Genomic DNA, 10,883 nt, shown 5'->3' with positions numbered 1-10,883 from the left:
TTTCGTAGTCTCTTAAGACAAAAAAGAGCCCAATTTTACTTACTTTTTATCTCTTTCTCTCCCTTCAAACATGTCGACACTGGAGAGAGATATAGGGAGACACCAGATCCTCTCCTATATAACTTAAAGTACTGCCTTCAAAGCACCTACAATTTGCAGCCATTTCCTTTCTTTGCCCTCTTTTTTTCTGTTCTTGTTTTGGTGTAAATCCTAGTATTATTTTATAATTATTTCTTTATCACTATCTTGCCTCGATATTATAAACCCTCCAGATTTGAATCAGGAAGTCTCCTCATTCCTTCCCTTTCTTTTTTTTTTCCTCTAACTAGCTATATTTGTAGCCAACTTGTTCTCCTTCAAAGCCTCCCCTTTTGCTTTTGCACTACATTTTCTGGTTAAAAGTTGAAACCTCTTCAACTCTTTCATGGTGCTGAAATCAATAGCTTGTTGATATTGTTCTTTCTCATATTACTACAAGTTCTTCTTTTGCTCAAGAGAAAGGAAAATCAGATTGCCTTTTTTGTTTGATGATGGCTCAAAAGCATTTGCATGAGTTACTTCAAGAGGATCAAGAGCCATTTCTTCTGAAGAGCTACATTGCTGACAGGCGATGTCAACTCAAGAATCCTTCACCAAAAACTCATCTTCAAATCAAGAAACGAAAGCCCATCTCTCAAAACTCAAACTTTCCTTCAAATTTCTGCAAAAATGCTTGCTTTTTCTCGTTCCAGGACTCACCAGACCCCAGAAAGTCTCCATTGCTTGAATTTCCATCCCCAGCTAAAAGCCCTTGCAAGAGCCCCAATGCCATCTTTCTTCACATCCCAGCAAGAACAGCAGCTCTGCTGCTTGAAGCTGCTCTCAGGATTCAAAAGCAATCTTCATCAAAAACCAAACCCCAGAGCAAAAACAATGGCCGTAGCTTTAGCTTATTTGGTTCCATTCTAAAGAGGCTAACTCACCGTAACAGAAACCGAAAGAATGAAATAGCTAATGATGGAGCTAAAGTTTCAGTCAAAGACATTTTAAGGTGGGATTCACCTGTGGGGAAAAGCAATCAAAACCAAAGGAAAATGTCTTCAGCAATGGAAGAGAAAAGTGGTTGTGAAATGGGGTTTTCTTGTTCTTATAATGGTAGGCCAAGCAGTGCTGTTTGGTCAGAAAGTAATGAAGAAAAATCCTTGGATATGGATTTAGATACTTCCAGTAGCTGTAGTCAATCCGAGGATTTTGAAGAGATTTTCATGTCCAAAGATGTTTTAGAAAATAACGCAGCTTTTGCTTCTTCTGATAAGCACTTTTGTGAAAGCCCTTTTCACTTTGTGCTTCAAAGAAGCTCTTCTTTTGGTCACCGGACACCCCTCTTCTCGTCCCCGGCTACATCCCCCAGTCGCGACCAAAAACAGGTTAGTACATTTAATTGAGAAGATTACAAATTAAATAAATTTATTAATCAATTGGTGGTTATTCAAAACTGCTACTCTGGTCTGTTTAAAGCTTCTTCACTTTGGGAGAGTATTTAAGTGAACTCGTGACTCAGATGCCTGAGTTCTCTGACATGCTTCCACTGTCGGCAATGAAATCACTTTGCTGCAAATTTTGCCGGAATTTGATCTGAATTGACAAATATGCCCTGCTAGTCTTGGCTTCTTTTTGTTGGAAGGTTTCGGTTGGTTTGACTGGTATTGAGGGTTATATATGTCATTTAGCCATTTTATCGAACATTTACTTGTATGTTTGTTAAGCATATACTTTTGCTCATGCGTCCGCCATGCAAATCTTATTTTTATTAAGAGTTTGTCCTGTAAGTAATTTCCCAAAAAGGACAAATCCATTTTTGTTTTTTCTGTAGGCTCCCATCACCAAAATCAGACAACTGTTTCTAAATTACTAAATTCAGCTGCATGTTTCTTTTTTTTCTCCTAAAAATTTTGGTAAGGGAAGTCAACAATCCAATCAGTTATCAATTACATGTATAGCAACTCTCATTCTAATTCTTCACCAATAAAATTTTTGGAATTTTAACTAATACCATATTGTAAAATGTTATCTGAAGGATAACAGGTCTTAATCTAAGGTGGTTGTATGGAATTGTAACAGGACAAGGAAAATTATGAAGTAGAGAGCTTAAAAAAATTGCAAGTAGAAGAAGAGGAGGAAGAAAAAGAACAATGCAGTCCTGTTTCTGTGTTGGACCCTCCATTCGAGGACGATGACGATAGACACGTGGATGATGATGATGATGATGATGATGAGAATGATGGTTTCGATCTTGAATGCAGCTATGCAATTGTACAAAGTACGTTTTTTAAATCACTTCAATTAATTTTGGTACCATTCCTTCCGTCTGTGAGGTCTTCATCAGTAAGCAGTAATTCCATGTTCATGCATTTGCTCAAATTTGTTTGCCGAGCCATAATTTAATTTGATAGCTAAATATAAACATCTTATTCAAGAAGAGACTTCGAGTTTAAATCTTTTGATCTCTTATATGTAAAAAGTTGTTGAGTCAATATGTGGGGTGAGTTTAGATTTTGGGCAAATCGGTGCAGCTTTTGGTGATGGCATATAATGTGGGATCCATAGAAAATTTTGTTGCCAGTTTAGATTTTAGTTTGTACATCAAGTAAGGCTAAAGTGACCTGTTGGATGAAGCAGACACCAACGTTTGTCATAACTTCGTGTGTGACCCACATTTCAAAGTTAGGAGATCTGTCTTAATTGTGCTTGTACTCTTTTACTCTTCAGTGTGTTGGACCATGTAATCATCTACTTAGGTTTTCTTGAGCTTTCAGGGTTTATTTTGGAAACTTCAGGCTTTTGATCAAGCCAATTGTTTCTTCTGTTGGACAAGTTAATTTTAAGCTGATTGCCTCACTAATGTTTTTTACCCTTAAGAGCAAGGAACTGAAATAATTGAGGCAGAAGGCATTTAAACCATCTCTTGTACAACTAGGAGGAAGTATTCCATATACTTTCAGTCTCTAGTACTTTCAAACTTAAAGGCTTGGGGCAGGTTGAATTGAATTCAGATTCGACTATAAGCCTAAAACCAAAAGAGTTTGGTTACTCCTTGTCACTGTCATAACTTTGCTTGTGCCCTGCTCTTTAATGGTGGATGGCCTAGCTTTATTGTCATAGTTCACTTGGATTTACGAATATGGCAATTCCTCCCCATCTATTCCTCTCTGGATTTATCCTTTTTGTTTTTAAAAATATTGTCAGCATCTTCAATCTGGTGGAACCCATTGAATTTAAAATCTTCTCCCTGATTAAAGCTCTAAACCATTAATAACTGTTGATTATCTCTATAGCGAGGATTTTAAATTCGCTTGAACTTTTCCTCTCACAACTGTTATTTCAAATATATGGAAAAACTAATAGTGTATATAAATAAAATCATTTGCACGTATTTTAAGCTTATCTTAACTATAATGTATTCTGCATTGGAAGTAGTAGTAGGTGCAGTTTGCCAGAATACTGATGTCCTTTTTGGTCTTCCTTGTTTTTGTCACAAGGAGCAAAGCAGCAGCTGCTGCATAAACTTCGTAGATTTGAGAAACTGGCCGAATTGGATCCAATTGAACTAGAGAAAAGAATGTTAGAAGAAGAGCAAGATGATGATAATGATGACAATGGTATTTGTGACCTAGAGGAAGAAGAGGAAATTGAGAACGAGTCAGCTTCATCAGATAGTGAAATGAATGTCGATGCCTTTGTCCAAGAAGTGCTTAAATCAAGCTTCCATAGTCTAAGATATATCCCAGAAGGCATGAAAGGGCTAGTATCAGATCTGGTTGCTGAGGAAGGGACAGAGCAAAACTGCTACATCGACAGAGAAGTGGTGGTTAGAAGGGTTTGTAAAAGGTTGGAGTCATGGAAGGAGGTGGAATCAAACACCATTGACATGATGGTGGAACAAGATTTCAGAAGGGAACTTGATGGGTGGAAAAATATTCAAGGGCAGATTCGAGAGACAGCACTGGAAGTTGAATATGCTATCTTCGGATTACTGATGGAAGAATTGTCAGAAGAACTAGGTTTAACTGGGGTTTGATGGGGAAAAATTTTGAAAGCTAAGATGATGTTAAAAATGAATTTTGGTTCCACTTTCTTTCATTTTTTTAATCCACATTAATTAGATGAGTACAGTCTGACTTGCTCTGAAGTGATAGGCTAATTAGAAAGATGTATCCGGAAAGCAGGAAGGATCTGGGTTAGAATAGCAGGGTATTATGTATATGCAATCATGTATTTAGTGGGTGTAATGGTGTATGGATCCTGGCTTTAATGAGATATGTACAATTCCTAGCTCTTTATATGTTTGTTAACATACTTTTCTAGATCAACAATTCTCTTCCCATTGTTTCATCTTTATACTAGCAAGAGTAGATTTCAGATTTCAGATTTCAGATTTCAGAATTACCCCTAACTTAAATATTAGGTAACTCTTAATAAGCAGAACACATCTGCCTACTAACTTGGCTGGAACTCTATGGTTATAATTTCTCCTGCGTGTTACAGTATATAACAGAATCCTCTCAGCAATTAATGATCAGGGTTTGATCAATCATTCAGGGTAGGCAAAGCTTTTGGCTGCCTTGTGCTGAAACGAATAGCAACATTGAAGCGAGGAATATGGCTGGGGGTCCTTGTCAAGCAAGGTATAATTGACAACCAGGAATTCTTTATTGGTCTCTTTTCTTCTTTTAATTTATTTCCAAATTAATTGTCAAAAAGGAAAACACTATTCTTCACACATCTTCTATCTTGGTCATTAAAGGATTTGTTTCTTTCTGACATAAACGACAACACAAGGGACACTGTTAAGAGTCACATTGCTGTGCTGGTAATAGCAAGCAAATTTTGCCACTGATTGGACAATCCATCTGAACACAGCGTTATATGACTAGATTTTAGCTATTCTGAAGAATCAATTTTCCTTTTATTTGTAATTTTGCACCTTCCAATCTTCCTTGTTTGACTATTTTTTGAAGTGGAGCTGATGAGGTAGAAAAAAGGATACCGGCAACATTAACCAAAAGCCATTGCTTTTAGAAGAAGAATATTCAGTGCTTCTTACCTACATTTCACATTCTTAACTTTAGGTTCAAAAGGGAAATGGCCCCTACAAAAGGAAGAGTGGAACATGGAGCTATGGGAAATTCTGTCAGGATGATCCTGCATTTACCTTTCCGGTGTTTCAGCTTGTAAAACATTACATCTTATTATCAAGTATCATTTTTGCAATTGATGGTGATTTTAGTTTCTTGCAAAAAGGAGATACGATAACACCAATAACTATATATTACGAGTTGACAGTTGAACAAATGTTGGTGACATGGGAGCTTATTTAAATATTAAACATATAACATCTATGAAAATATATATTAGGAAAATAAAATCATCTATGAATTATAAAATATATGAATATGAGTAACTAGTTGGTACTAAATATTCTTATCATGATCAAACTACATTATAAAACTGGTTCCAATTCAGCTTCTGGAGGTTCAACAAGCCTATTATTCTAGACATAGTTATTTGCGTTTTTCAATCTCACGATTACATGTCCTCTTAATGTTGTATCAAATTATTAATTTGTTAAACTAAATCCCAATGAGATATATGACAACTCTTTAACCCTGCTCCTAAATAAAATAAAAGCACAGAGAGAGGGAACATGCATTTGTCGATCAGTAGTCACATGTTTTGGAAATGAAGAAGACAGATAAATAATTTCGGATAATAATCCAAAACATTGGCAAAGAAGCTTCAGCTAAAACGAATAATAAGAAATCATAATTCATAATTCACAACAACAATGGTTATCACTTCATGGTCAATCTGATCACTTCTCCAGCCAAAGGTAGCACTCTCTGAATGAAGGCCCCACCCAACATTTCATATGGTCATGTCTTGGCTCAATTGCAACCTAAATTTCTTGATTGAGATGCGTCTAGTCTTATCTTGCCACTACTAGACTGCCAAAAAAAGGCATGACTTTGAGTGACTCGACATGAAAACCTAGGCCTAATCTTGGAGCCTGACCCATTGCTGAGAAATGCATCAAAAGTAGCTTATATTGGGCTTCAAGATAGTTAGAGCCAGCCCTATTAGAAAGAAATAAAAGGTTGATCTTGTTCTCACATTCCTTGGGTCCACTTGAAGTTGAACATTTAACGTATCGATTAACATACCCTATTTTACAAAATATATTTAATGGTTGAATTCTTATATTTTCAAAAAATAATTACGTATTTTTAATTAATTTAAAATTTTATGTGCATGCTATATGTAGCATGAAATAAAGCTAACAAGTTTTACATCGTGTAAATGGATCACTTCTCTTTTTTGATACAAAAAGTTTTTGAATTACATAATAAGAGGTAATTTTTTCTACATAATAGACATTAACTTGTTCATCTTAAGACTCGAACATGAAATTTTGAAGAAGGAATCGTGAGTTTTAATTGTTATGATGTTCCTTTGTAGATTTATCAAGTTTTATTTATAACTTTTGTTAAATTATAATTTATATAACATTTAAGTTAGAATATTAAATTTTGTTTTGATTGACCAAAAATAAATATATTTATTCATTATATTTTTAAATTGTCATTTTAAACATTTTGATTATAAATATTAATAAAATTTATATAATTTATAAGTAAAAATTCTACTTGCATGGATGATTTTCATTAAAAATATTTCTTTTATTATAAAAGTTATTAAAATTTATTCAATTTATAAATAAGAATTGTAATTGTATTGAATGACTTTCATCAAAAAGTATTTTTCTTAATTCTAATAATATTAAATAAAATTTCAATTATTCGAACAAACTTCCATTATAAAAAAGTTATTAATACGTCACACTTTATCTTTTAAAAAAATTTATATTTACATATAATTATTATTTTAAAAAAACAACTATATATTCATATGCAATACATATAATAACAAATACTAACATTTATAAAAATAGTGAAAATTATGAGAAAGAAGAAATTGGTGCAAAGGGGACCTTGTTTTTGTATTTTTGACCTTGTCAACTCTTGGGGAAAAAGTGGATGACGTGGCTAAGTTGAATATGAATACATGATGATTCGAACTGCCCTAGTGGAAAATTGGAAAATGAAATGGTTGTCTCTCTTTGTCAATTTGTCATCACTGATCCCACTAGACAGCAATGGGTTGAATGTAGTCCACAAGAACAGTCTTTCTTAGGAGGATAACGTTTGCCAATTAAATTTCATAATTTCCTGTTCCAGATGACAACCAAATTCAAAAAGTAAGACAAATCAAATTTGCTTTCAATTCATTTCAAAATTTTACATCATACGATCGATCAAATATTAAATTATGAATAATAGGTAAATTATGGGTAAATATTTTAATTAAATTTAGACCTTAATACTTTTTCTTCAATTAAAAAAATATTGTCAAAATATTTTGAACTTGCTGCTAATGCTATAAATTAAAGAGAGGGAGCGCGTCATAAAATGTTGGCATAATATTTAAAAAATTTCTCGAATTATTTAAAAAAATTAAAATAAAATTTTATTCTTTTATTGCATTTAATCAGGTTCTTATATTATATGGTTTTGACATGACAAACTAATATCTCATAATGAATGATGACGATATATGTTAATATGGTATAATGATGTGACCATGTGGTATTTTTTATATTTTATGTTAACGTAATGTGGATAAAAAATGATAATTAGTTAACCGTTAATCATAAAGACTTTATTTGATTCAAAATAAAGATATAGAGGCTTGATTGAATACAATAAAAAAATAAAAATTTATTTATATTTTATTAAATAATTAAGAGTTTTTTCAAACATTATGCCTAAAATGTTTTTATGAATACACATTACTTATTATTTTCCTAATAAAAAGCAAAAAGGTGTGAAAGGAAGGCAGATATAATTTTTGCATATTCCATATGTTCCTTTTGCGATTTTGCCAATATAACAATTTATTCTTTCTAGCTCCTAATTACATATGACATACATACATAGTTGTAATATATTTTTGATTGACCAAAATAACAAATTGTTTAATCTTGACGTTATACTCCAACTTATTCTTATTTGCTGTCCAAAACTTGCATATTGTGAACACAGTCCACGCATGATTTGATTGTTGAACTTAGACAATTTGTTGTAAATTGATTGTCGAATGGGTTTGAATGCTACAATAGGTTAAGAATTCCATCTTCCATGTTCATCATATGCATGAAAAATCATTCCCTTAGAAAATACAAATACAGTTTCATTCAATGAATTTGTTGAAAAAGAAAAATCACTTTGAACAGTATAATATTGTGTCTACTCATTCCAAAAGGGCAATTGTTTGGCATTGGTTAAGGGGGGGTTAACAATCAATTAAAAAGAGGCAGAAAGAGACCATTGATGATTTTGGGGACGGAATCCGTAGCTTGGAAATTGAAATTCAATGCTTAGTTGATGAGATGCAATAGGAGTGCCATGACCCGAAAAAATTTTAAATAGCTAAATAAGCTCAAGGGAGACCAATGGAAGCTCTATAGAATAGAGGAGTGCTCTTGACAACAAAAGGTCTGCATAAAATGGTTTCTTGATGGCGACTGAAACACTCGCTACTTTCCAACATTGCTTCAACAAGAGGGAGAATTAATCGAATCAATAAAATTCTTTGTCATGGTCAAGAGTTGGTTGATTCAAATGCTATCAAAGAGGAGGTTGTTCAACACTTTTAGAGGCTTTATGATTGGAAACCTTTGGCTTAACTTATAGAGCTAAATTGTGGCCTCATGAAACTTAAACCACAGTCGGCTAGGCTCTTTGAGGAGAGGTTCATTGCTGATGAAGTTTGGAGTGCTATTGACAATTGTGACGAGAATAAGGCCTCAAGTCCACATGGTTTCACATTCCACCTCATTAAGAGCAATGGGAAGTTATAAAGGTTGAGGTTATGAGATTGGTCAACGACTTTTTTGAAAATGGAATCATTAAGAGAGAGCTTAATGCCTCATTCATCACCTTGGTCCCTTAAAAAAAGAATCCCTCTACCTTTACTGACTATCAACCTATTAGCCTTGTTAGCAACCTTTATAAAATTATTGCAAAGATTCAAGCTAGAAGATTGAAGACCGTCATTGACAAGGTGGTTGGTATTAATCAGTTTGCATTTATCCATGGTTGATAACTTCTGGACTGTGCTTTCATTGCAAATGAAATGGTTGATACCATGAAAAAGAATAGGAGGGAAGGGCTTATCTTCAAAGTTGATTTTGAGAAAGCTTTTGATAGTGTTGCTTGGGATTTTCTAGACTATGTTACAACTATCATGGGGCAAATGGCAACAATGGATATAGGCATGCATCACCACTGCCTTTATCTCTATTCTTGTCAACGTGTCTGCCACAAGATAGGTCAAGATGGGTAGAAGACTTCGACAAGGTTGCCTTTTTTTTTTCCTTGCCCTTTAATTTAGTGGTTGAGGATTTTAGCTCTATGATGTATAAGGCGATGGATAGCCAACTGGTGAAGGGTGTTGCAATAGGCCATTTTGAGGTGCAAGTCTTTCATCTCCAATGTGCTGACGATACGGTAATTTTTTCAGACCCTAAATTTTGTTCTCTTATCAATATTAAATGCATCTTAAGGTGCTTTCAGGCAATCTCTGGGTTGAAAATAAACATTTAGAAAAGTTAACTTTATAATGTTGGCATTAACCAAAATATTGTGGAAGCATAGGCCGATCAGATCAGCTATAAAACGGGCAAACTCCATTCTAACTACCTAGGACTCTCCCTTGGTGCTAGACAGAACTCTATAAGTATGTGGACATTTATTATACAACGATTTGAAAGCAAACTAGCCCTATGGAAAGCCAAGACCTTTTCTATGGGTTGGGTTACTTTTCTTAAATCTATCCTAAATAGTCTTTCGATGTTCTACATGTCGCTTTTTCAAATGCCGACTACTGTGTGGAACTCAATAAACAAAATACAGTGAAGATTTTTATGGGGCGGGCCTAACCTTGTTTATAGGCTTCACCATGTAAATTTCAAATCGATGTGTAATTACCATGACTTAGGAAGGCTTGGTATCATTGATGCCAATCTTAGAAATATAACATTACCTAGCAAATGGCTCTTGCACTTTGGTAATGACTAGGGGAGCCTTAGATGCAAGTGATTGTGGAGAAAATTAGAGACAATGCTAACACATTTATGCCGAGGCACTCTCAAAGCTTTAGAACTTCTTGTATGTAGGATAACATTGCCAAACCATTAGGTGGCAATGGTAATTTTAGCATTATGACTTTGAATGGTTTTGGAATTGTTCTTGGTAATGGTCAGAAAGCAAGCTTTTGGGACAAGGAATGGATTGAAGGTAATATCCTTATGTCCTTTTTCTTTAGAATCTATGCCCTTGTAGTTAGAAAGAAAGGGAAAGTTGTTCACTTTGGTTCTTTTAAAGGTACTGAATGGAATTGACATGTCAAACTAAGAAAGAATGTCTTAGGTTGGAAGGAGGAGCAATGAGGGTAGTTTATGGGACTAATTGAGTTCTAAACTCTAGCTAAGGAGTTTGAAGACAAGCTCATATGGAAAAGTAGCATTGACGGAAGCTATCCTTTAAATGTTTTTGTAAAGGTGCACTTCATAATAATACTATTGTTGTTAGCAACTAGAGACAAATTGGGTTGGGACTTACCCCTCTTAAAGTGGAAATTCTATGTTGGCAACTTATAAAAGGAAGGCTAGCTGTTAAAGACTCATTTGCTAGTAGGGGTACAATTAGTGAGGCTTTTGCCATTTGCTTGTTATGTCGAAAAGAAAGAGAAATAGTTAGCCACCTTTTTTTACATGTGAGTGCAAA

General features: G+C 34.1%; 1 protein-coding gene across 1 annotated transcript; it reads left to right on the top strand.

Moving 5' to 3' along the window:
• Positions 1–4,352, top strand: LOC110420911 (uncharacterized). Its single transcript, XM_021434314.2, has 3 exons — positions 1–1,406; positions 2,101–2,299; positions 3,519–4,352. The coding sequence occupies exons 1-3, from the start codon at positions 528–530 to the stop codon at positions 4,055–4,057; spliced, it is 1,617 nt and encodes a 538-aa protein (XP_021289989.1). The 5' UTR covers positions 1–527; the 3' UTR covers positions 4,058–4,352.
• The last annotated feature ends 6,531 nt before the right edge of the window (positions 4,353–10,883 follow it).

This window comes from Theobroma umbraticum, unplaced genomic scaffold (genome assembly GCF_002168275.2).
Source record: "Theobroma umbraticum cultivar Fairchild unplaced genomic scaffold, ASM216827v3 scaffold_86.0, whole genome shotgun sequence".
In the NCBI taxonomy this organism is placed as follows: domain Eukaryota; kingdom Viridiplantae; phylum Streptophyta; class Magnoliopsida; order Malvales; family Malvaceae; genus Theobroma; species Theobroma umbraticum.
This window is presented reverse-complemented; position numbering and strand designations above follow the sequence as displayed.

Coding starts and splice junctions, on each gene's coding strand:
- LOC110420911 (XM_021434314.2), top strand. CDS start 528: ATGATGGCTCAAAAGCATTTGCATGAGTTACTTCAAGAGGATCAAGAG. Junction 1,407..2,100: donor CCAGTCGCGACCAAAAACAG/GTTAGTACATTT, acceptor GAATTGTAACAG/GACAAGGAAAATTATGAAGT. Junction 2,300..3,518: donor CAGCTATGCAATTGTACAAA/GTACGTTTTTTA, acceptor TTTTGTCACAAG/GAGCAAAGCAGCAGCTGCTG.